This window comes from Neurospora crassa, linkage group IV, assembly GCF_000182925.2.
Source record: "Neurospora crassa OR74A linkage group IV, whole genome shotgun sequence".
In the NCBI taxonomy this organism is placed as follows: domain Eukaryota; kingdom Fungi; phylum Ascomycota; class Sordariomycetes; order Sordariales; family Sordariaceae; genus Neurospora; species Neurospora crassa.
This window is the reverse complement of record NC_026504.1, coordinates 812,145-837,203: the sequence shown is the minus strand read 5'-3', so window position 1 is coordinate 837,203 and position 25,059 is coordinate 812,145. Positions and strand designations below refer to the sequence as shown.

General features: G+C 52.0%; 8 protein-coding genes and 1 non-coding gene across 9 annotated transcripts; 3 read left to right on the top strand and 6 right to left on the bottom strand.

Moving 5' to 3' along the window:
- Window positions 1–1,246: 1,246 nt before the first annotated feature.
- On the top strand, window positions 1,247–6,141 carry NCU04947 (LysM domain-containing protein; the record flags this gene model as incomplete). The annotated part of the gene is made up of 11 exons (XM_954302.2): window positions 1,247–1,291; window positions 1,370–1,899; window positions 1,992–2,010; window positions 2,060–2,161; window positions 2,314–2,591; window positions 2,750–3,147; window positions 3,208–3,778; window positions 3,851–4,183; window positions 4,285–4,377; window positions 4,454–4,718; window positions 4,828–6,141. The coding sequence occupies 11 exons, from the start codon at window positions 1,247–1,249 to the stop codon at window positions 6,139–6,141; spliced, it is 3,948 nt and encodes a 1,315-aa protein (XP_959395.2).
- A 1,443-nt stretch (window positions 6,142–7,584) lies between these two features.
- On the bottom strand, window positions 7,585–7,696 carry NCU15627. Its single transcript, XR_897879.1, has one exon. It is a non-coding gene; the product is annotated as a 5S ribosomal RNA (ribosomal RNA).
- Window positions 7,697–8,025: 329 nt separating this feature from the next.
- On the bottom strand, window positions 8,026–8,727 carry NCU16746 (hypothetical protein). Its single transcript, XM_011396064.1, has one exon. The coding sequence runs from the start codon at window positions 8,677–8,679 to the stop codon at window positions 8,062–8,064; it is 618 nt and encodes a 205-aa protein (XP_011394366.1). The 5' UTR covers window positions 8,680–8,727; the 3' UTR covers window positions 8,026–8,061.
- A 368-nt stretch (window positions 8,728–9,095) lies between these two features.
- NCU04946 (hypothetical protein) lies at window positions 9,096–10,391 on the bottom strand. Its single transcript, XM_954301.2, has 4 exons — window positions 10,135–10,391; window positions 9,981–10,030; window positions 9,410–9,876; window positions 9,096–9,355 (listed from the first exon to the last, which is right to left on the bottom strand). Coding segments are annotated over exons 1-4 (555 nt in total). The 5' UTR covers window positions 10,136–10,391; the 3' UTR covers window positions 9,096–9,318.
- A 625-nt stretch (window positions 10,392–11,016) lies between these two features.
- NCU04945 (mitochondrial intermembrane space protein Mia40) lies at window positions 11,017–12,853 on the bottom strand. The gene is made up of 3 exons (XM_954300.2): window positions 12,265–12,853; window positions 11,682–12,147; window positions 11,017–11,602 (listed from the first exon to the last, which is right to left on the bottom strand). The coding sequence occupies exons 1-3, from the start codon at window positions 12,485–12,487 to the stop codon at window positions 11,395–11,397; spliced, it is 897 nt and encodes a 298-aa protein (XP_959393.1). The 5' UTR covers window positions 12,488–12,853; the 3' UTR covers window positions 11,017–11,394.
- A 390-nt stretch (window positions 12,854–13,243) lies between these two features.
- Window positions 13,244–14,910, top strand: NCU04944 (thiamine pyrophosphokinase Thi80). The gene is made up of 3 exons (XM_954299.2): window positions 13,244–13,779; window positions 13,847–13,923; window positions 13,990–14,910. The coding sequence occupies exons 1-3, from the start codon at window positions 13,359–13,361 to the stop codon at window positions 14,596–14,598; spliced, it is 1,107 nt and encodes a 368-aa protein (XP_959392.2). The 5' UTR covers window positions 13,244–13,358; the 3' UTR covers window positions 14,599–14,910.
- NCU04943 (V-SNARE protein Bos1) lies at window positions 14,808–16,221 on the bottom strand. Its single transcript, XM_954298.2, has 2 exons — window positions 16,002–16,221; window positions 14,808–15,899 (listed from the first exon to the last, which is right to left on the bottom strand). The coding sequence occupies exons 1-2, from the start codon at window positions 16,002–16,004 to the stop codon at window positions 15,108–15,110; spliced, it is 795 nt and encodes a 264-aa protein (XP_959391.1). The 5' UTR covers window positions 16,005–16,221; the 3' UTR covers window positions 14,808–15,107.
- Window positions 16,222–16,881: 660 nt separating this feature from the next.
- On the bottom strand, window positions 16,882–18,414 carry NCU11043 (hypothetical protein; the record flags this gene model as incomplete). The annotated part of the gene is made up of 3 exons (XM_001728218.2): window positions 16,882–17,208; window positions 17,554–17,830; window positions 18,272–18,414. The coding sequence occupies 3 exons, from the start codon at window positions 18,412–18,414 to the stop codon at window positions 16,882–16,884; spliced, it is 747 nt and encodes a 248-aa protein (XP_001728270.2).
- Window positions 18,415–21,601: 3,187 nt separating this feature from the next.
- Window positions 21,602–23,836, top strand: NCU04942 (methionine permease). Its single transcript, XM_954297.2, has 2 exons — window positions 21,602–22,132; window positions 22,252–23,836. The coding sequence occupies exons 1-2, from the start codon at window positions 21,877–21,879 to the stop codon at window positions 23,586–23,588; spliced, it is 1,593 nt and encodes a 530-aa protein (XP_959390.1). The 5' UTR covers window positions 21,602–21,876; the 3' UTR covers window positions 23,589–23,836.
- The last annotated feature ends 1,223 nt before the right edge of the window (window positions 23,837–25,059 follow it).

Genomic DNA, 25,059 nt, shown 5'->3' with positions numbered 1-25,059 from the left:
CAGGTGGCAGTGGCTCAGTACCTCCAAGACTACACCCAGGATACCACCAAGCTTGGACATTATTTTTAGTCAGTTAACCCCTTCACCTCTAATTTTCTCAGACTTGTCCAGATTGCGAACTTCAACGAAGCAAGGCTCCTCGGATTCTCATGCCCTGGCGGCTGATTTATGTGTTGGATGTTTGCCATTGCTAACCTCATGGTTACTTGCACAGCCGGCCGATTTTAAGCGTACCATTTTTCGATGTTGTTAACACTCAACCCTACACGGTGGTCCTGATCTACAACTGTCACTACATGGTGGAGATATGCAAGAATGCCGAAAACTTTGCGGCCACACCACGAGGGCAAAACCTACATCCCGTCAGCGGTCTTCCAAATGATGTGTACGGCTTCGATTTTGATACAGGTGAATGGGAGAAGGGGCCTCAACAGCCGTCATCTCACCAGGATGCTCGCCGCGACGAGTCATGTCCCAGGTCTTGGAAAGATACTCATTCCTGTCCGGAAACTGATCAAAAGAAGCCTTGGCGAAATGATGGCGAGTGGTTCACAACTGCAAAAGAGCCAAACACAGTTATGAACGAACTCGAAAACAAGAAAGATGCAAACGGAAATGTGATCTCTTACAGCAAAATTAGATATAGTTGTGACGAGTTTCCACCGGCTACATGGTATGTACAACTTCCTCCCGCTCCTCAAGACCAGTGATTCTGACACCTTCCTATAGGGTTGAGGGTGGCAGTGGCGCCTCGTACAACAACCCTGCCAAAACCCGGTGTGCCGCGATTTCATGTAATGGGAACCAAGGTGTGAAGCAAATCATTAAAGCGGAACAAGATTGTGAGACCTATTTCTACCTTTTCGCTTATACACCTCGAAATTTTCCTACCACATACCTCTAGAATACTTCAACCTGTTGCTGACATCCCCGATTGGTAGGGCAGGCAACGGCTCACGGACTACTTCGAAATGAGTTCAAACGTTTAGCCAAAGCCTTGCAGCTTGCTGCCTATGAGAACAACGTGAAGAGAGCAATCTTCCTGTTTAAATTCCGACCCGAAAATGGAGGAGCTGATGGAATAGCTGCCCGCATCTTCACTTACAAGGATTATGGCACGCCTACTCAGACTCAAACCTATACCAGGTTGGTGAATCAGGCGAAACGCTCACTAGAAGCCAACCACACCTCTCTTTTTCGCCGATCCTTCACGCCTGCCGAGCGTGACGAGCACCTCCAGGCGGGCATGGCGTACGAATATGTGGTGCGCGCCAATCTGAGTCATGTAGAGGTAAGTTGACCGGCGACACGATCCATGTCCACTTAATTCAGCCGTCAACACGAGTCAACTGACTATTAATACCTCTAGGTTGCCGAATCTGATCTGTTAGGTCAAACGATGCCTGGCATGTCGAGTGTGAAAAGCTTCACAAGCTGGGGCCAAGAGCCTGCAGTGACCAGAGAACAAGCAACACGGGATCAAAACGTGACGCTTCCCAGGACGCTACCACAAGAAATCGCTCCTCGGCGTCGGAATGTTCCTGAGCATCACGTTACACCACTGCTCAAACGATCGACAGCCAAAGAGCTTCAGGTTGCGCGAACTATTGTGAAAAAGGCGCTTGCCGACTCGGCAAGACTGAACAAGGCACGTGTGGCTCATCCGCTCCGCAACAACTATGGCTTGAAGCCCGGGACTGTTGTGGGTGGAGGTCACGGTCCAGGTGAGCAAAGGATTGCATCCATCAAACAGGATGTAGAGGTACCGCCGCTTTTGGATATCACGGATGAGATTGCGGCAGCCGCAGCCCTTGTGGCTGAGGCCGATTCGGTGGGTGGATGGAAGAATGTCACGAAGCGTGCGGCTACAGCAAGCACCGGGACATATTGGATGCAAGGGTATGTCTTTCTTTCTGATGGAACCGTACTACCATCAACCCCATTCAAGGATGCAGAAAACGGATTTACTAACATCCGTCTCAACCTCGCAGTCTCGATCGCAAAGGTACAGTACCTTGGGAAGATGAACCCACTTACGTGAGTTGTCCATGCACTCCAGATTGACCGTCAGGATCTCCAGCGTAGTTCATTCCCTAACCAAGAAGTGCAGGCTATCTTCAGAAATGTGCTCGATTATGGAGCTGTGGGAGATGGTATTACGGTAGGTTCGACGCGCTGAAAGGGCAGTCCATCGCGTCCCACATACCTCTACACACATCCGCCACCCCTCACCTCGCCTTGTTGTGTTCCTTTACTGTCCGCTGGTTCGTTTGCATGTAATAATACCTACTGACTCATAACTCCCGTAACTAGGATGACACAAAAGCCATTAACAGGGCTATGGGAACAAACAGCACCCGATGTGGCAAAGGATGCAATGGGTCGACCACCAAGAACGCCATCGTATATTTCCCCCCTGGCACCTACCTTGTATCCTCAACCATACCCCTGCCCTTTGGAACACAGGTTATCGGTGATGCTAACAACAGGCCAACCATTGTCGCTGCTCCGAGCTTTGTTGGTCTGGGTGTCTTGTCCACGGATGAGTATACTGGGGAAGAAGGAAAAGGCATTGATGGCGGTGACCCTCAGTATGTTGACATCCCTTTTTCTTTCTTACCTCCAGGTTGCACATGCAGAAGAGCCTACCTTATGCTTCCTTCCCTCTCTCTCTTCATAACCACCCCTATTCCGTGTTTCCAATCCGAGCACATGCACATGCGTGACTGACTCTAGCTGCACCATTCAGATACTATGTCAACACCGCCAATTTCTACCGTCAAATTCGAAACATAGTGATAGACATCCAAAAGGTCACTTCAGGAACCTTGGTTACCTGTCTCCACTACCAAGTCGCGCAAGCCACAAGTCTTCAGAACGTCGAGTTGAGAGCAGCACCTGGCTCGTCCCAGATAGGGCTTTACGCGGAGAATGGCAGCGGTGGAGGCATTTCCGATGTCACTTTTACCGGAGGTGGAATAGGTCTCAAAGGCGGCGAGCAGCAGTTCACGGCGCAACGCCTCAAGTTCAATGGATGCACAGTGGGAATCCAAGTCATCTGGGACTGGGGATGGGTATGGAAGTCCATTACCATGAATAATGTGAAGACGGGATTCAAGCTCGTCGGAGATGGTGGCGTCGGCAATAGTGAGTGTCCCCTTCTTATCCCCTGGCCGCACATACTAATTCCCGGCATTTTGCTTGTAGTCGGCTCTGTCTCGATCATGGACTCGTCATTTACCAATGTCGAGACTGTTGTCATCGTCAATCCCATAACAGCAATTCCGGGAAAGGGAAGCACTGGGATTGCACTTGAAAACATTGCTCTCTCAGGTGTCTCTGTTGCTGTTGCTGACACGACTGGAGCCACGCTCCTTGCCCCTTCGCCTGTGATTGACCAATGGGTCATTGGACCTGTCTATGAAGGATCGACGACTGCTCGTTCTTTCTTCATGGGCGGGAAAGTTGGAAACTATCGAAGGCACTCGACACTTTTGGATCCCCAAGGCAACTACTTTGAACGCCCCAAGCCTCAGTACGAGGACCAAGCAACTTCCATGTTCATGCATACAAAGGACCTCGGGTGTAAAGGTGATGGCTCTACCGACGACACATTGGCATTCCAGGCGGCGCTCTACGCAAGTTTGGGCAAGATCCTTTTCGTCGACGCCGGATCATACATTCTCACCTCGACTATCACTATCCCTCCTGGCGCCAAGATCGTGGGTGAAGCATGGTCGCAGTTAGTTGCGTCGGGCTCATATTTCTCCGATGCCAGGTACGTTAAAGCTTCGACCCTCTCTCATCTTTCGTCAATCTGAACGCTGATCCATATCTGTCGCAACTCTAGCAATCCCAAGGTCTTGATCAAGGTTGGAAATGCTGGAGACATTGGCAACGTGGAAATGCAAGACCTCTTATTTACGACACGGGGTGCAACAGCCGGTCTTATTGTCATCCAATGGAACATCCAAGCTGCTACACAGGGTTCTGCCGGGCTCTGGGACTGCCACGTCCGCATCGGAGGTGCGACCGGGACGAAGTTGACACCCGCAGAGTGTCCTCCCATCACTAGCGGCGTAAATGCAGGCTGCTCGGCCGCTAGTCTGATGATGCACCTTACGTCCTCGGCGTCAGGTTACTTCGAAAACATGTGGCTTTGGGTAGCTGACCACATGATTGAGTAAGTTGCACTCCAATGTTCCCCAGGCAGGAATAAGTGTACAGGTCTGGTACCACCTCTTGTTACCGATGGACTAACAATTGCCTGTCTGATTCTCCTAGTGACCCGGATCTTGTCAGCACAAACAATAGCATGGTGCAAACATCCATCTATGTTGCCCGTGGCTTTTTGATTGAGAGTACAAAGCCCACCTGGTATGGAAGCTTTCCCATCTTCTTGTCTCATCACATCCAGGAAAACTGACTTCTTACTGGACTGCAGGCTTTATAGTACTGCGTCAGAGCACGCAGTGTTCTATCAGTATAATTTCCATTCGGCAGCGAACATATTCGCTGGTATGGTGCAGACCGAATCACCGTACTTCCAACCGACTCCTCCACCACCATCACCTTTCGCTGCTGTTGTTGGCCTTTTGCCAGGGGACCCGGATTATACATGTGCGGCCGGAAATGAGTTAAATGGTTGTGATCAATCCTGGTCCGTGGTCATGACAGGTTCGGAAAACATCTTTGTTGCTGGTGCAGGCATCTACACCGTAAGTGTCGTGGTTACCTATAACCCAGGGACAGTGGCAAACCATCTTCTCTTTTGCACAATTGCTCCTTGCTTCTACATTTTTCACTAACGACCGTTGAAAACAACAGTGGTTCTCGACCTATGCGCAGACCTGCATCGATCTGCAGCTATGTCAAAAAGCACTTATGCTTCTTAAAGACAATTTGGCCAACGTTCGCTTCCAGAATCTTGTCACCATCGGCGCAAAGTACATGGCGGTCATGGACGGCAAAGGCATTCCAGCCATTGACAACCTCAACGTTGACACGCACCCCAGTTGGTCCCAAGTTAGCATTCTCGACGTTGGCAGTAACGGCACCACCAGATTTGATGAAGCTCTTTGGATCGACCCCGTGATCTGGGACATGGATGAGCCAAAATTCACTTGCTCTCCTCCGTGCAATGTCAAGTTGCCACCATGGAAAGGTGCAACCAGCACTGTCCACTATCCGCTAATTACCGTCAGCCAAGGAACCTGGACGAGCACCATCACCCAGGCGCCCTTGACCATCACGGAATGGGTGCTTGAGCCGGTAACAATAACTCGGGATGCCGGTGCCGTCAACAACAACAACAACAACAACAACAAGCGTGATGCTGGCGTGGAGATATGGCCCGTTCCGGCAACAACACCTTTCTGGCCTGCTGTTCTTTACAGGGGTGACGACGGGGAGATATCCACAACATCTGCCACAGGTACCTTTCCCAAGCCTGCGGCAACGCCACTTTCCGGAAGCTGGCCCAAAAAAGCTGTCCGAGCAGTTTGGGGTTGGCCCGAATACCCAACGGTGGATGAATGTGATTTCCTAGACTTCAATTGTGTCCCCAAGCCATGGTTCGGGGATACTGTAGGAGATCCAGGCGGCGATGACTTCTACAACGAGAATGCCGCGGAACTGCGAACCCTCTGTCCCGAACAAAAGTCCACATCTTCCACTCCTCCCAAGCCAACAACCACCAAGATCAGTCCGACGGTAGCCGTGCCTATTCCCGCCCCTGTCTACCAGACAGGCGACCCGCGGTTGAACTCGAAAAAATGCCTCAAGGGTGAACAGACTGAGGGGGCTCGGATGCGCAACGCCACGTCCAGATTCTGCGACGACATTGCCCGCATGGACCTTATAGCGGGATTCAACTTCGAGAAAGAGTATCCTTTTGAGTATAACAGTGGCGTTGGTTACGTTGCTATCGCCGTGTCGCTGAGGATAAAGGACAAGTGCAAGTTCAACTACTCCAAAAGCTTATGCCAAAGGTACTTGGCAGTGCCAACGGATAGTTGTGACTGTAATGGAGTCAATGGGAAGCAAGGAGGTTTAGTGGAGAATAATTGTTATAAGTGGAGGGTTGACCCTAACCGTCGGTTCTGTGGGCTAAATGACAAGAGTGTTGTATGCCAAGGGTAGGTAAAACTAAATGTATTAGCACATCCCTCCAAATCTACATAGCAACAGATCTTGTACTCCATAGACATTTAACATCAGCCTTTCGTCGTCTGGTATAATAAAACGCCATTTTCTCACGTTATTCATCCCGGGCAAGTTGGACAAGTGTTGCGTGTTGAAGTGGAAGGATGGAATGAAGACGAAAAATGGGGTCGTCGTCACAAATAACAGTGCCAAAAGTAGTTGTGCTGGCTGAGTGAGTGGTTTGAGGCCTAGGTGTTGAAGGACGACGAATCGCCGAGGAAGTTCCGCTCAATAATTGTAGAAAGCGCAGTGTTCCCATGCAGGCAAATCCACCGAGGCGGTAACTTGGTAGAGGTATCGATCGTTCATTCGCGTGGAATACTAGAAGATACATGAATCCATTTCGGTTGCGAACCAACAGAACCAACAGACTAGACACCCATACGGTTTGCAACCGCAAGTAGGCAGGCGCTTGGCGCTAGCACATCAAAGCTTGTTCTAATATCGGTAGCCTGTCGGAAGTCGGAGCCCGGGGCCGAAACTGACTTAACCCACGGCATAACAGGCATCATAGCTTCTCGACGACAAATCCCCAGCGGACTCTCACAATTCCCACGTCCATACCCGGCAACTTCTTATTAAGGGTTTGGAGACATATAATATTAGCATATTCCCGTCGAAGGCCACCATATAACACATCTTGGCGGTCGACGATAGGAGGAAGCAGAGCAAAAAGCATGGGGATGGAAACACAAAAGAAGAAAAGTGGTTCGTCCCAATCATACCAAATCATCAACACATCCATATTCATAATCATAACATATGTACCTTATCAACCAGTACCGCAGTGCACATCTTCAGCCATGCGCACCAAAACCCCTCTCCTTCCCATCCCTTCTCCCACGAAGCCCCAACCCGCAGAACTCAAACCCGCATGCCATAACCAAAAACCACAACAAAAAAATCATCGCTAGGTAACATCATACCAACACTTCCAGCCCTCATTCCCTATCTGAAGAACCAAGCTGGTCATATCACCTCCCACCCTCCTCCTCCTCTTTAGCAGCCTTATAAACCATATAACCTCCTACAATCCGATCCCTCAATAGCCTAGTATGCGTCACCTTTGCTCCAACCAAATGCGCGCTCCGTTCCTCGGCTCCGATGCCTCCAAGCAAGACACTTAGGTGTACTAAGTATATGGAGTAGGTGTCAGGGGTAGGCAGGGGTAAGTACCTTGTGTAGTGTGTGCCTAGCCCACTCAGCTGGGCTTGGTGTAAGTGGAACGGTGCACTCGATGGCGAAGGCAATGAAAACGGTTCTAGATACGGCGGCGGCGTTTTTGGCTGAGTCATCCAAACCCCTGCCAAAAACTCCTCCCATAGATAACCTTCCCCTCACGTCACAAAGAGAGGAGCGAAGAACAAAAAGGGGGAAAAAAACATACAACACCAGGGATTCGCTGGTCGTCACCGACCCAACTACTAGTCTGGCCCTCACTGGCTTATCTATGGGAGAGCGGACGGGATCCCGAGTTTTCCAGTGGGTATGGGCGTATGTGCCTTTTGTTTGCGAACGTGGAGCTTATAAAGCTAGGCAACTGGAATTCCTGTGGGCCTTCTGCCCGTGGTACCTCCTTTCTCTTCACTTGTCGACGGGGACACTACAACATGGAACGATTCAACACGTATAGCTGTCTGGGAATAGACCAAGTTGATTATCAGCTGCTTCTTTCATTTCATTCGATCCTCCTCTTTCCATATGGAGACCGATAATAGGTCCGCCCACACTCATTACCTTCCCTATTCTCAGTCCTGTACTGAGTGGCTGGCAACCCAACCATTATACCACCATAGTAGCACCCCTACCTACCTCCGTCCCTTCCATCTCCCGCTCACTCTCACACCACATCGCACCTCACATCGACGGACTCCAAAACATCAACCTCTTCCGCTCGACATCCCACCCTCCCCGCGGAAGTGCCCTCAGCCTCGTTTCCCCAACCCCCAACTCCCTCCTCCCCTTCGCCAGCTCCTTAAACACGCCACCCCAACCATCCCTACTCATCGTCACCTCCACCCAGTCGATCTCTTTTACCTCCACAACCCGAAAGAGCCCAATGAATTGCTCAGCCGCCCTCGACATCACCGGTCCTTGCTCCCAAATCCTTCGTCCATCCCCGCTTTCGGCATGCTGCGCGCGGATTCTCCACTGTAGAAGAACTTCAGGAATTCCCTTCAAGGTGATTTGGTCGTCGGTTGCTTGTACCACGCCAACTGGGTCGCACCAGAGCATTTGATCGCGGATGTATCGACGAAGCTCCTCGCGCCCAGGCGGGAAGGTGATGGTGGATTGGAGGCGTTCTTCCCAGGGCATGAACCAGCGGTTGCCGACAGGGCTAATGAGACGGCGATAATTGAAAGCGGGTCGAATGGTGATGTGAGGTTGGCCATCACGCTCGCTGATGACGAATTGGACGGTTAGTTTAAGGCCAGGGACGGGCTGAGGGGGCCGCGAATTAGTGCTGTAGGACATTGTCTACACTAGTTAGTCGTGGTATTCTCCAAGTGTCGTTGATACCTCCGGTGTATGAAAGGAATCTGGTAAGTGGCCTGTCAAGTTCGACCATCTATACCATACTGGATACCGGTTCTTCAGCCCATCCGTCTGTTGAACTGTTACTCATTGTCGGAGTATCGTCAATGGGACGGTGGGCACTGGGGTCTGCGTGCACTACTAACACGGGAATGAGTCTTGAAGTAGAGAGGATGATTAGCCATCTCGACTAGAGATAACAATGGATATGCTCGCCGGTGACGCATAAGGGCGGCGTATAGCGGTAATGTTGATGTACATAGTGCCCTGCATTGTGCGTCCGTGACTCTGCAACATCGTAAAAGAGCAGCTATTGTGCGCAATCAGTGGCAACGCGAAGCGAGGAATTGAGTCATGAAGAACAGAGATGAGATGTCAATTTGACGGGAATTGACCCATAGCTAAACAAACGCCAGAATTGAGAATCAGAGAAATGCAAACCATGCCCCCGCCACAGCCCATAAAACGTAGCATGTAGAGAGAAAAAACGAGTGTCGCCCTGCAACACAGAAGAGAAGAATCGGTCGTTGTCAACGCCGCGCGCACTTTGTCAGACTTGCTGTGCCGGAGTCATATCCTCTATTGGTCCTTGGCCTTCTTGCCCTTGGCGAGATAGCTGTGCAGTCAATGTTAGCATGCTGCAAGATTTTAGTGCATTGAGGTAACTTACCTGCTGAATACACTCTCAAAGACGGCGACGGCGGCGAGGATGCCAGCACCCCGGCCAGCATGCTGCCACGTGAACTGCCTGCGGTCGTAAAGACCCCAAGCCCTGTAGCCGAGCCATCCACTAAGACCAACAACGGCCAAGAGGTTGACGGCAGCGAGAGCACCCGTGGTACCATCGCTCAAGCTGGCGAACTGCTTGGTCAACCAGTTGTCGGCCTTCTTGGCCTTGCTCTTGGCCTTCTTCTTCGCAAGGTCGGCTTCAGCGCGGGCCTTGGCCTTGGCTCTTTCGGCCTCCTCCTTGGCTGCTTGTTCCTCCTGCTCAAGGCGGGTGGCCTGGGTCTCGGTCTGGATCTCCTGCTCTTGAAAGTCGGAAGGAACGGTGTGGACAGAAGGGGTATCGACGTCGATCAGGGAAGAAGTGGAGGTAGACTCGTCAACCTCGATCTGGGGAGGGAGAGGGGCAGCAGCCTGAGAACAAAGGACATGTCAGAATCGTTATTTCATGGCGCAACGAGTCAATTGCAACATCATTGCCGAGCGCGTTGCTGAGGGTAGGTGCAGCGAGAACTTACCTCCTCGGGAGTCTGCTTGGGGCCCTTGGCAGCAATCTCAGCGTAAGACACTGTCGCGAATGGTGGTGAGCTATGTTCTCGAAATTGTCGCATGGTCCAAGTCTCGGGCAGATATGCCGCGCAAGGACACAGAGGAGAAAGATATTAAACTTACTGTTGGCTGGTGGTGGTAGAGGTGTTGTGTGTTTTGGCTAGAGGTGAGGCGACGACGAATCTCTTATTCTTGGATGTTGTTGAAGTTCAATGGTGATGATCTGGGGAAGGGAAGCTCTTTGGAGTTGACGGCCGAAAGAATTTGTATTTAGGGACGAACAAGCACGGGATTGGATGAGCGGCGTGAGGTCACCTCGTCAACCAAGGAACTTGGAGAAGGGGAGGATTGAGGATTCAACTTGGTCAAAGCTTGGCAACGTCGGTTTGGTCAGGTTAGTACGCCGACTCAAGTTCAGTTATGCAAACGGCCTTGCGGCCCAAATTGGAACAGGCATAGCGGTATCCACGATCCATTCTATCAATGTCAGTTCAGTCTGGCAGTCACAGGGGGATGCAATGCCACGTGCCTGCTTGACTTTTCGTTTGTACAAAGAGTCTACCTAATGCTGGCTGCAAATCGTAGTGTAGTGCATTACTTACAGGTGACAGCGCATGAACGGGGAGCTTCAATTCGTAAACGGTGACGCAACTGGATGGGTCATCTCACCACCCCGGAAAACAGGGCGACAGGCCCCAAAAACAACCCCGCTGCCCCGCTATACCCACTAAAAATCCCCCAAAATGGAAGCCAGCACAGCTGAGCACCCATGTCGTTAATGACGTCTGCGGCTCCGCTAGCACGCTTTTTTAGCTTCCAGGCCTCCGATCCAAGCAACGCGAAGCTGCTCGCGACTCGGAGAATGTCAACACGGAAAAAGTTCCCCTGGCATGGGAAGACGGCGAAAAGTCCCAAGGTGTCAATCGTGTTTGTTGAGGCTGAACTGGTTCCTGATCAGCTTGCCATTCTCCCCTTTCCCCTCGAAGACGGCCCGTTCCAAACGATCACCTGTATGAGCTATTCTAGGCAACGGAGGCCCTCCGTCGACAGCAACACTTTTTACTAAGGCTTGAGCATGGGATATGTCTATTTTGCGCTTGCATTACATGGTATGAATACACAGAGTCGTACATTGCCCTTCAAAAGCGTAAGGCAAACCAACCTCAACCCTCTCGCATGCGCCTCTGAACTCCCATTATCCCAGATGATGCTAGCAGCCAGTCGCTGACTATGGTCGCCGTCATTGCGCCTGTCTTCTTCCCTTTTTTCCTCTCTCCCTCTATGCCATATGTCAAATCGTACAGAGCAGTGGTGCCAAAAGCTGTAGACATAGCAGCAACAGGCCAGCTATGTGTGGTTTGTCATTGTTCGTGATCTGTTTATCTATTGCTGCTTCTTGTTGTTGTTGGCAGCGGTAGCATCGTGGGTAGCGGGCTCGAGAGCCTCCTCCTTCTTGTTCTCGACAGGCTCCTCCTTGGCGGGGGTGCCCTCGGCGGCGGGGGCAGCGGCAGAGGCGCGCTCAGCCTCCTCATCGTCAGCTAGTTCGGCGCCGTAGACCTCGGGGTACTTGCGGAAGCAGTCCTGCATGTGACTGTCGGCTAGTTAGCTTTCAATGCTCCATCTTGATTTTGACTGGACAAGAACCGTTGGCGACAGCTCTGGGTACCTACGAGAACTTTTCAATGCAGTCCATGCCCTTGGGCTCCTCGGTGGAGTAGACGAAGCAGCTGAAAGCAGCCTTGAACTCCTCGCCGCAAGGGCCGTGAGCCATGCCGCCCAGGCACGGGCAGTCCCAGTTGATCTCGCCGGTCTCGGGGTTGAAGGCGCCCTGGGCATCGGCCTCCTCCTGGAGAGCCTCAGGGGAGGCGCCAGCCTCGGGGATGACACCCTCGGTGGACTCGGACCTGGGCTTGGAATCGCCCTCGGGCACGGCCTCAGCCTCGGCCTCGGCCTTGGTGATCTGTTCCTCTACCGACTCGGAAGGTGTCGCCGGGGTGGCAGCGGCCTTGGCGGCAGCCTGGGCAGCCTTCCTGGCGGCAGCATGCTCGGCGGCCTGGCGTCTCTTCTCTTCGACAATGGCATCGACGGTGGGAAGGTCGGCGTCGGTCAGCTGGGAGGGGGCGGTACCGGCGGTCTCTGTGCGAGTTTATTACCCATGTATTAGCATTGGCGCATTGTGTAGCTGTAGTCGATGACACGACGGTGAAGCCGGGTGTGCGCAGCAAGGTAGCTATCATTAAAAGGGGCGCATACCGGGAAGCTCATCGGAGAAGATGGGGCTGGTGTTGTAGTAGTAGACAGCAGCAACGGCGAGACCCCATCGTACGGCGGCACCCTTCCATGTGCTCTTCTTCTTGGGCGCCGAGGTTGTGGAGGCAAAGCGACGGGCACCGGAGGAGACGAGGGCCGACGGGGAGGTGGTGGACCGGATTGCGCGCAATGCGCTTTGCGAGGGGCGGAGAGCCGTGCGGTACATTGTGTCGTCGTGATCGGTACTCGAAAATCAGAAAGACAGGCGCAAACGGTCGGGGCAGACGTCGGGGAAAACGAGGGTCGGATGGTGCTTCCGCAGCTCCGCGGGTCCGGGAATCAAGAGGTTTGTCATCACTTCTCGGATTCAACCCACGTCGACCCGACAAAATTTCTGGCGATGCTCCAGTGCAGGCCGACCGCCGACCGACCGGGCGGGCCAGGGCGTTAATTGGCCACACCCGCTTAAAAGTGGCACCCGCGTCCAGGAGAATGTCATTGTCTGAAGCATGTGCAACAGATGAAATTGGAGACGAGAACCTTAAATGCAGGCCGAAAGTATACTGCTGATCAAGAGACGATTGGGCTTTTGGTCCTCATCGTTTGATATCACAAAGTTTGTACAGGAGCATGGCAGAAAGTCTCGAGGCAGCAAGAGACTCCCCAGTTCTTGACTTACACTACATCTCTATCCTTTCTAGAGGGTTGGGGTTGGGGTTGTCTATGCGTGTAGCACATGAAGCTATTCCAAGCTCAACCTTCACCAATGATTGCTGCTGCTGCTTATCGAAACATTTCTGGAAAGCTATCAAGAATTGTAAGAAAAATAACCGAGAAAAGTACTTGGAAGCTGGCACGAGACTCTACATGATTGCAGACGGAGTCATCCATGGATACAGAGTTCGAAGTTTTCCGACGTTAACAGTTGACGGTCTTCTAGAACATCGGTGTTGGTCCGATCCCCACAGCATACTGTAACGCCGGACAGCCCACCGGAAGCGCCGAACGGGTACCGAGTCGGAAGCAAGCAAACCTCAAGACACACGTCAACAACTTTACCAAACATCAGTCACGACCAACCTAAGACATATCGATCAATGCTTGGTTTTGGATCGAAGTTCATACCTACAAAGCTTCCTTCCATCAGCCGCATATTTATCTCCTTTCACGTTTCCCCTTGTCGCACAGTTACTGCCCTGCCTGACCTCACGTTCACCACTAGAGGTACCCAGCTCTTTCAGCTGAACAACTACAAAGGGCGTGCAATACATTCGAATGAAACCATGGGCACAACCAACGGCACCACTCAGTCAACTGGGGCGCTCGATGAGGGCCAGATTTTCGAATGGTATCCCCTTGATTTGGTACGGGATTATGAGCAGCAGAAGCAACATGACCATAATGATCAACTGCAGAACGGCTCCAATGGAACCACTCACAAGCCCGAACCATTCGCACTAGTCGTCCTCAATCAGCCACTTACTCATTTGGGTTTGGTGAAGCGTCTATGGAAGAACGGTATGTCAACTTGAACGGTTAATGCAGACAAAAAGAAACGGGTATTGACATTCAACTTGCTCAAAAGCATCTATCCGCGTCGCTGCCGACGGAGGCGCAAACTGTCTGTATGATGTCGCTGGCAAGAATGGCGATCATGACTTTGTAAGTCCATCACTTTCCATTCTTGACCAACCGGAAAAAAAACATCTCATTAACACCCCTTTCAAGGACGACCTCACAGCAATAATAGGTGACCTCGACTCCCTCACCACCGAAACCCGCACCTACTTCACCACCCACTCCTCTTCTCCCACTGCCAGCCAAACTGCAATCATCCACGAACCCAGCCAATACTCAACCGACTTTGCCAAGTCCGTTGACTACCTCCGCGGCCCCTCTTGCTCCAAACCGGACGCTCCACCCCCGGACATCGTCGCTATCGGCGGTCTCGGCGGCCGCGTCGACCAGGGCCTCTCCCAGCTTCACCACCTCTACCTCTTCCAGTCCTCGCCCACCTATGCGGACGGGAGGATGTACCTTTTCAGCGGGGAATCGCTCACTTTCCTGCTCAAATCGGGAACCCATCGCATCCGGGTGCGTGAGCCAGGCCAGGCGAATCAACCGGAGAAAGATGTATTCGCCAAGTGGGTGGGGATCTTACCGGTCAAAGAACCGAGCAGGATCTGGACAAAAGGATTGGAGTGGGATGTGGAGGATTGGCCGACTGAGTTTGGCGGGCAGGTTAGCACGAGCAATCATGTCTTGCCGGAGACGGAGGTGGTGGAGGTTAGGGCGACGAAGGATGTCTTGTTTACTATTGCGCTGAGGGACCTTTAGGGGGTGTCCTTTGGTGTGGTGGGGAGGAGACGCATGACGGGGGATTGGTTGGGTAGTTGGGTATAAGTTATAACCTCAAGGAGAGGAGAGGCCTGACTCGACCACCCGCGAGGAAAGATCAGAGGTGAAAATAGAGGGTACTCTGCTGTCAAACAACTACTGTTCCGGTCATTTTTTCTGCGTCCCGTACATGGTGGATGAAGGGAAAGGGCATATGGTACCTTTGTTTTGAATTGTTCACGCATTGCTGCCCATGATATTAGACCATGTTTGTTTAGTTAAAAAGTAAACCAGGCCAAGCCCAACACCCAAAACTCCGCGCTTGATGACTGTGAGACAGATGCCGCCGTCGCCGGGCCCCATGCCGCAATCTGAACGGACCTTCGCTAAGAGTCCTCCTCCACCGCTAATAAAATAACCCATCAACAATTAGTCCCGTCTGTCTCTTTTTCTTTTTTCCTTTCCCAAAAGACCCATGTTTCGACCACCAACGCAGCAACAAGCAAAGCTCACCTCAAATAATGCAACACCAACCAACAGAACAAGAAGAAAACCACCACGCCTCCCCAAAAGATCCACTTATCCTGCTTCGCCCTCCGCTCAATCATCCTGATCGTATCGCCACTGATCCCCAGCGTGTTGCCAACCGAGTACAGCTTCCGCTGCGTGTTCTTCATGATTTCCCTCTGTTGATTCAGATCCCCCAGCACCGCCTGGCCCCGCGCAATGTAATCGTCGAGCGCCGAGTGCGTGCTCCTAAAGAAATCCTGCTCCCTCAGCGCATGCTGCTCGCGACTCGCGTCCCCGGAGCCCAGTATGCCGCTGCTGCTGCTGCTCTGCATCCTCCCCGACTCCGCCAAGCTATTCGTCCTGGCATGCGATATTCCATACCCTCCACCACCCGTAGCGCTGCTTGTCGCCGTCGCACCAGCACCCGCATACGGATTCTCAGGCGTACTGGCCACAAACGGCCTGCGTCCCAACAGCTCGGCGCGGTTCTGCGCGTGCATGTGTTCCTCGCGCTTGGATTTCAGAGAGTCCAGCTGCGTGCGGAAGTCGTGCAGCTCGGACCGGAAGTTGCGTATCCTCTCGTAGGCCTTTTCTTGCTTGGCGGCGTTGAGCTCCTGCTTGGCGAGGTGGTTGTATTCGTCAATGGTCCGGTTGAAGGCGGTTAAGGAGGCCGAGAGGGAGCCCAAAGCGGCGGGCGTGAGAGAGGTCGGGTCGAGCTCGTGCGAGGAGAGGGCGGCGAGGTCCTTGCGGATGGAGGTGCTCTGCTTGAGAGCCGAGTTGAAGGTTGTGTTCTGGAAGAACAGAGGAGATGTTAGTTCAAGATAGTATGTATGGTTCATGAGAAGGGAATGGTGATGGTGTCTGTTGCTGGAGTGCCGTGCTGGTTGACTGACCATGTTGGGCTGACTTTCAGGGGTTCATGCGACAGTCGCTGAGCTTCGAAGCAAGACAAGCAAGCAAGCAGCAATGCTTCTCGTTGATGAGAGATGAAGTGAAGAGGATATTGTGTATTAGAAGCTATAGTAGATGGGTTACAAAACGATGGACCCCCAGAGTAGATAGGTAGCTTCAAGCTAAGTATTGTCAAATGCTTCTGGAAGCTTTGCAAGGTGGCATCTGCAATCGTTTAGAGTTGCGATTTGGACGGGAGTCTGGGATGCTTGCTCGAGGCTGTCTTGGCGGCTGCAGTTTAGCGCCGCGGATAGGGTGTATCTAACAGTTAGGTAGCTCCCGCCGGGTCTGGGCGCAAGTGGGTTTTGTGGGGAACTGTCCACAGCCATGGAGTGGAGGGATTCAGTTCCTTTTTCTGCTCTTCCACGTCAACCCCGTCCTCACCATCTTTCTTCACCAAGTGCCAACCACACCAGAAGACATGGAATCAAGAGCGCGTCCATGTACGATGCAAAGACGCTCAGGAACTCAAGCATGAGCCTGCAGGACCGCGTCAAACCTCCTTGCAGCTGCTCGTATGACATGTCATGCGCATCATCCTATGTTGGCATCACTTCGAGGACCAGGAATTGGCCAATCACTACTTAGCCAGATACAGCGATATACGGAGGAGGGACTCTTGATGAACCTCCCTTGAGTTTGACATGGTTCTCTGGATTCCACTCTAGCAGTCCACGAAGCTGCCCAAAGGAAATTGACATACTCTCTTCGATCCACCGGCACCCCATGACTTACGGTATTGGAGTCAACATACGGATGCTCTGGATGAGCGTCAATACAAAACCAATCCGCCTTGGTCGCAATTTTCCGAGTCTCGTTATCCTACCGGAACGAGCAAGTCTTCGGCGCAAGAGACTGTTGACCAGCGCCAAATGAACCGGTATACCAGGTTTCGGCATCACTCAGTTTGACGTCGTCATGGTAGACGAACACTGGGAAGTCGAAGAGGCTATTCTGAGTGTTGAGCCACAGGTTGAAGCTGATGGCTGCCAAGCTCATGCCGTCACCTGTGCTTTTGTCGAGCTCAAAGTTACCGAGGACCCGTGAGGGAGAGACGACAGAAGAGATGGTACTACCGTATACGATCGGGATGGGATCTTCGATAGTGTAGGGGACGTTGTTGAGAGGGCTTGGTCTTGAGCGGGGACACTGTCGGCTTGACAGTACGTGGCTTTCGACTCATACTGCACGTCACGTCAGAGGGAGAGTGGTGCTTCCTGTGCTTGCGATGCTTGCTCTATGGAGTCCTCGGGGTTAGCAGCCTTTTCCGCCCGAAAAAGACGGCCGATAAACCTACGGCTTTGCAGAATCCACATCGTCACATTACCACGTTTCGTTGCTCTTCAACTCCTAGTTTCTCGGGCACAATACGGCATTTGTTGTCTGGGTGCTATACCGACTCTTACGATCTGTACGCCCGCTGCAGTTAATCCGAAGACGTGGATCCTCTCCCGCGTCGGTCAGGAAGTAGTAGAGGCAACCGACTACATGCACCGTGGCTTCATTGGTGACTTGGAACTGGATTGACCGAGTCTGAATGTCAGAAGGTCCGTCTCCAGTCTCGTGGATGAAGATGATGGTTCCCAGTGTCCACTTTGGCGTTTTGGAAAGGGTACCACAGCCTGGATTCTTGTGCCCCGGCGGTCCCTCGGCGTATGCAGGCGTGATCGCATCAGGTCTTGAAAGCGAGCTCTTTATCAAGTCCACTGGGCTGGATGATTTGCACGCATCGCCGCCACAAATGAGAGGAATAGATGAGTTGCCAGATGCCCTGTATGCAGCTCGTCATCTGCTTGACATACGAACTGATGGACGGCATACGCTTTCGTAGTCGTTCTGTCATTGCAGTACCACGATGCATCTACGTGGACGATAGCGGTAGTTGCTTTGACCTCGACTGCTCCAGCAACTGTCAGTCAATGTTTCGAGCCGGAGGCAAGGCAAGTGCCATCTTTTGCTTGACGTCCTATGTCCAGAGTATAGTTGATTGCTCTGTTTACGCGGTTGTAAGGCTCATGATGTTCCGCACGGTTGGTGGTGAAATTTTGGAAGAACCAACTTGAGACGGTGAAGGAACTGGTGGTACAGCATCCGGGAGCGGGCTGACTTTGTATCAGTGCACTCGCGGCTGCGAAAGTGAGGAGGGATATCGACTTGAGTATGGCCACCATGATGAGCTTTGTCTCAAAACACCTTGATCAGCCGCGCTTACTGGGCAAGGCGGTTGGCGATGACAGTGGCTTGATGGGCGAAGCAATCAACGTGAGCAGGCGCTGAAGAGCAAAGCTTCACGTCTCGTGTCGTCTCATATTTCCAGATGCCGCTTTTCATCTCGATGTTCTCCCAGACATGCATGCCGTGTGTTCTGTCCAGGCCGCTTCCCCTCACCATCCTACAACCCTCTGCAGGTATCATCAAGCTATACCGGGGACTTTGGCTTTTATAAGGGGCTATTGCCGATATTGGACCTCGCGAAACGTGCCGTTATCTGCGCCAATTGAGCCTTATGTCGAACGAGCTGGGCTGCTTCACTCGGTGCCATCTCACAGACGGGACATCTCTAAACAATGACCAGCGATGACAACTTCTGATATATACCCAGTCACCACATGCATGCTACCGAAAGCAGATCAAAGCCCCACGGACAGTCTCCTCATTGAAGGCAAACGGGAAGCTGTGGATGAGAGAAAAGAGGGAGCGTTGTCACCCCGACTGTATCCACATCCACTCTTCTATGGCTCAAGTACCTATCTTTGCAACAGAGGAACCAGGGCATCTTCAGACCCAAAAAGGCACATGTACTTTGACATAAAGAGTCATTAAAGAGATAAGCAGGAGTGGTACATTGCTGTACCTACTCTTAAGAAGGATGACGTACCACTGACCACTCACTAGCATAAGCACGTGATAGTCTCCGATAGACTCCGATCACGACTCATGCCCAATTCGGAAGGAGTCGATCGACAACCACCAGTCACAACACAACTTAACCACTAGCCTCCGATTTCGGGCCCTAGCAGCAACCGTTGCAGTTGATAGATAGATACGCTCCTTCCGCGATTACGTTCTTGACACAGTCAGTCACTCATCAATCGCGAGGAAGATAATCTCTGTTCCGGCAAGCACGGCCAGATCTCGAAGAAGAACCGCAATTTCTGGCAAAGCCAGCCGCAACTGCGTTCGATAATCCTCCTTCCTCGGCCATTTCTCGCCGCATACTTCTTTTTCCTCCTTTTACACCCTTTCACTCGCATTTGGGCGCCTTTCTGCCCATTAGCGATCCGAGCCAAAGCCCATCAGATGAAGCTATTCCCTTTCCCTTTCAGTCCACGAACAACTGTCTCATTATGCGGCATTTCCTAGACCTACTGCAGTGAGAGAGTCGCCCTCCTCCTCACATCACCGACAGCAAGAAATATCCATCATGCCAGCTTTGCTTTTATCCTGGTGAGCGTCCTCGCTCAACATCACGATCAAGTTGCTTGTCTCTGCCGATAGTTCGTACCAGAGGCATCGGGAATAACCAATGTCCATATGTTGTTGGCAACTGCCTCCCATGGCTTCCCACCCCGGGCATCACGACTCTCGATCATTGCTCTCGAGTCCCTATAGCCTCGGTTATCAGCGTTCTTTGGTCGAGTGACCGGATACTGGGAATCCCGTTACTCCCGTTCAGGTCAGTCAACGGTGCATCAAACCTTTCAGCGGATGCTGACAATGATTCACAGTTGGGCTCTCTTCAAAGCATTTCTTCCTTCCTGCCATAACTGCCGTCGAGAGATGCGATTTCCAAGTGCCAATCGCTGCGAGATTGCGGCGCAGCAGCTTTTGAAGCGACGCACACAATCTGTGTCAACGTTTCAAGTTCCCCGAAGATCAAGGAAGCTATAACTCATCAAGTTTGCTTCTTGTATCAAGGTACCTTGGGGGCATGACTGAGGTGTGATTGTCAGGAAGTGCTTGTCCAGTGACTAGCAGCTACCAGGATGGCTGGACGTCGAAGCCAGCCTATGACTGCATCAACACATGTTGCGAATTCACTCAGCCCTTTCCCAGATCGTGAGCATTGTCGATCGTAAGGTTAGGATGAAGAATGGTCTCTGCTGTTGGAATATCGGAATTCGACGAATACATTGCTCGTTTACGACAGTCCGCCTCGGCTAGCGTCGATTGACCCATCCCCTTTAGCAATCCGTGGTTAGCTCAGCTAAGCTTTGAAACGACACTCAGCACATCGAACATCTCAGCTTCAGCCCTATGTCAATACGAACCGTCACGCCATTACCCCAAAATATTGACGACCATCAACGAAACCAGCGGGGAGTGATGAATCAGAAAACATGGACAAGCCGACATTGCCAACGGACGAATTGCTGCGCTGTGGTTGCTGGCAGTCATCGTGATCGCCAAGTTTGGAGGTTCCCAAACCTCCTTCCTAGCTAGGGGGCTGCGGCACAAACAAGAGAAATTCGTCAGAAGAGCCAAGACTTCGTCCATGACGACAATTCATCAAAGATTGTGATGGCGATATCTTGGCCATATCGTCAGGCTGTTTTCAGGAACTAGGAGGTGGGTTGGGGTATCTGCCTCGCACGGGCCACGCGGCATGCTTTTCTCCATGGTGGACCTCGTCGTCGAGAACTTCAGATGCGACGACATCATGGGGATTTCTTTATGACGCTTTCACGACACATATAAGGTCACCTCCCCCAGATTCTCAATTCAACCTTGGGGCTCTCATCTCCATGTTTTGCTGGGTCAATGACCACGCCTTGGGGGATGAGATTGGGATCCATGGACAGGGGAAGGACACGGGGAGGCACCACCCCTTTCGCTCTTCTCAATTGTCGCATGTCTTCTGATGGGTCGACTGGACATCGGGATAGTACCCTGATACAAGGAAAAAAGAACACGGCCACGTTGTCGTCGACTCACAAGAGGGTGGCATGTCCGATGTGTGGCGATGGCCGTGAATTCTAGTATCAGGTACCAGCCCCGGGATTCCAGAAAAAGATCCAGCTGGTTGCATTGCATTGGCTCCTATGGCTGTTGCCGCAATTCTTGGCTCCGAGCACGACATCGACATATTTTTCCATTTTGTGGGCCATGTCCGTCCATTGCCTGTTGCATGCGGCGAGTGGGAAGCCCCACAGGACCCAGAATCCACCCTTGTCTCGGCCTTTGTTGCCTTCGACTGCATCACATCCCGCAACTCATCAGGATCCCTTTCCAAAGCCACGCCAACAACGTCTTGGCGATGCCGGCGAAGCTTCTTGGATGCGGTACGGAATACGGGACCAAGACAGGACTCCCAAGTCAACGAATCTCGAGAAACCTGCCTTCCTGATCGAGGTTCTTATTGCGTAAAAGCAGTCAGCCTTGCGTCTCTCTGGGCATCGAATGCATAGGGGTTGTTGCACGCTACGCACTAGGGCCAGGTTAGACCGATGAGGTTGGAAAGGTGTCCGATGGCGTGCGGCTCGTTGTTGCATGTTGCATCCACCGAAGGCAACTTTAGCAGGTTGCCCACACCGAGAACCACAGCGGTTTTGGGTCCACCTCCCTCCGAAAGCTTCTCGGAGGTCCAGGGTGCCTTGGGATTCTCTACCACAATGTACCCATAAGATGACACCAGGGCCGATCCCTGCGAGCCGCGCACACCCCTAGCATACCACAACGCTACCCAGAGCTTTATATCAAAAGCTCGCAACTTATAAACAAACGTTCGCCCTTTGATCAACCTCTCCTCTTCATAGTCATCTACATCAACCAAATCGTCAACAACCCTACCAGGGCCGAAGGGCAACAATACACATTATGGGTTCTTTTGACAAATCCTCCGACCCGGAGGCTGTCAAGACCGCCCCTGTGGCGGTTAGCGACAATGATGACTCCGTCGGTGAGGTTCAAGCAGCTGAGAAGTTCGCCTTTGGCGAAGACCGAAAGATTGGTATCACCGGCGCCGTCTTCTTGATTCTCAACAAGATGATTGGTACCGGTATCTTTTCGACACCTTCCGCCATTTTCGCCGCTACGGGCTCCGTCGGTGTCAGTCTGTTCCTTTGGATTATTGGTAAGTTGAAAGTTCTCACCAGTCTTGCTTCAGCCATACAGTTGGGAAATTCCCATCTTGCTGAGACATATCATTTCTCACCTTGGGGGTTACTCCGTTCTAACCATATGCCTACATAGGTGGCTTCTTGACCTGCTGCGGTCTCAGCGTCTGGCTCGAATTTGGTCTTGCTATTCCTCGCTCCGGTGGTGAGAAGAACTACCTCGAGTACATCTACAAGCACCCCAAGTACCTCGCCTCCTGTGTTCTCGCCGCCCAGATGATTTTTCTCGGTTTCTCCTCCGGAAACTCGCTCGCCTTTGGTCGCTACATCCTTTACGCCAACAGCGGAGATTCAAAAGACAGCTACGCAGCTCGCGGTATTGGTGTTGCCTGCGCTACCTTTGCCTGCGCCCTGCACGCCTTCCTTCCTAAGTGGGGTGTCCGCTTGGTCAATGTCCTTGGCATCTTCAAGGTTGTCATCGTACTTTTCATTGTCTTCGCTGGTTTTGCCGCCCTAGCTGGCCATCGCCACGTCCCCGATCCCGAGAACTTCAAGCACGCCTTCCGCATTGAAACGACCGAGTCCTACGGTGGTGGCGGTGCTTATGCTTACTCCAACGCCCTGCTCAACATTGTCTACAGCTACAAGGGTTGGGAAAACGCCAACTATTTTATGAGCGAACTCAAGGATCCTCGCCGTACCTTGACCGTCGCCGCTCCCATCGCCGTTGCCGGTGTCACTGTTCTCTACGTCTTGGCCAACGTTGCCTACTTCGCTGCTGTCTCCAAATACGAAATCGCTACCTCTGAGGTTCTTGTCGCCGGTATTTTCTTCAGAAACGTTTTCGGTGACAGCGCTGGTGTCAAGGCCCTTCCCGTTTTCGTCGCCCTCAGCAACTTGGGCAACGTCTTGGCTGTCTCTTTCGCCCACGCTCGTCTCAACCAGGAGTTGGGCAAGGAGGGCTTGCTTCCTCTTAGCAAATTCTGGGGCTCCAACAAGCCTTGCAATGCCCCTGCAGCTTCGCTTTTCCTGCACTGGCTGATCACTATCATCATCTTGCTTGCTCCTCCTCCTGGACCTGCCTACAACTTTCTGGTCAACCTCTACACGTACCCCGGTGTTTGGATCAACGGTTTCGTTTCTGGCGGTCTCATCTACCTCCACTTCTTCCGGAGAGATACCTGGAAGCCCACGTGGCGCTGCTGGGAGCCTATCCTCTTTATCTTCTTCCTTCTCAACGTCTTCTTGGCTGTCGTCCCCTTCATCCCCCCTGTTGGAGACTGGAACGCCGAGGGCTACCCCTACTACGTCTTCCCCATCGTCGGTGTTGCTGTTCTGCTCCTTGGTGCCTCCTACTGGTTTATGTGGACCAAGTTCTGGCCCTGGGTTCGCGGACACAAGATCGTGGCGGAGAGATTCATCGACGAGGATGGCAATGAGGTCATCAGGTACAAGAAGGTTAAGAAAGCATAAATGCTTTCTTACAGGGACACACTACTACACACACTACTACGGATCTAATGACGCTTTTTTTTTTTTTTTTGGGAGTTAACGGTTTCTTTCTGGTTGGAAGATACACTTGATTTTGGGCGGGCAGTTTTGTTTAAGATACCCTTGTTTATCACATGACTATCTTTATAGTACCTAATACCCCTATTCAACAGAGGGTCTGGCGATTTATTTGCCATTATAACTTTTTGTTCCTTTTCGATCGTATTGCACATGACAAAGATGCAATGATATTGAGTGCTTTTCTGAATATTCTTGGCGCACTCTGTCCGCATGGGACATTGAGGCTGAACAACGGTTTTTTCTTTTTTGCTCACATTTACCTAAACTTTTCCACGATGTTGAACAACATCCATGCCATAAGATCCGGGAATTATCATCTCCCGGCTACTTCCAGTTTTCCAACCCTAAAAGCACGCAATCGCTCAAATTTTTCTTTAGTGCGCACCTTGTCCCTTACACCTCACCGCCTGGAACGTTGATCGACCCGGGAAACTGCCCGACACTAGCAAACGAACTAACTGCTCGGCGAACGGGTATCCAAAGTATGTAGCATGGGTCCACCTTGTCTCCAGGCACAGTCTAGCGCCAGGGTCCAACGCTTACCCCTGAGAAATGTAAACAGACGGACAGACTGAGCAAGGACTGACCCTACTTGGTGGTTTGGGAATGGGATGAATGGGATGAATGAGATGGATGATGGATGCCAAGAGATCTTGATCTCATCTGATGTTGTTGTTGATCGGGTCAAGGTCAGGACCGGTCCGTTCGGGTGGGTGATCAATCGGTGCGTGGCAGTCAGTCAGTACAGGGCGCAGGCAGAGGCGCGGACTTTTTGAGGTTGCTGTGGCATGAGTAGGGTAGGTACCTAAAAAGTTGCGGTAGTTTTGGCGGTAGAAAGGTGCTAGAAAGAGGTTAGAACATGCGAAGGTCAAGAGAATGTTCCTATTTTAGTTTAGCACGTGCACGAGCACGCTGGAGGTTTGGGTCTGGAGAATTTGGACGATCAGATTTAGTGGATTGATAGTGATGAGCAGCAGCAGCTTATGGAATAAGGTAGCGATGAGCAAACTGCAGCATTCCCGTATTGCAGTGCTCGCAAACTCTAATCCAAGGTTCATACAAAGTTTTCTTTCGCAGGCACATCCGTCATTCTTGAGTTGCTCCTTGCGGCTCACGTGTTCGCATGTCGAATGGCTAAGTAGCTAGCCGTGACTCTGTGGGGGAAGATCTAGTGTACCGAGTGCGTGCGTTGCTATGGGAGATTCCAGGACTTAAAAAGGTTGTCTCACATGTGCTTGCTTGGTCGAGGCTCTCGAGATACACTACAAAGCTGGGGAAGCGAAAATGCCTAGCTGATGGCAATGTTCCGTTACCGGTAGTTCTTAGGATTGGGAGTGTCGTCGTCGTCCGAACTTTGGGAGTTACTTGCTGC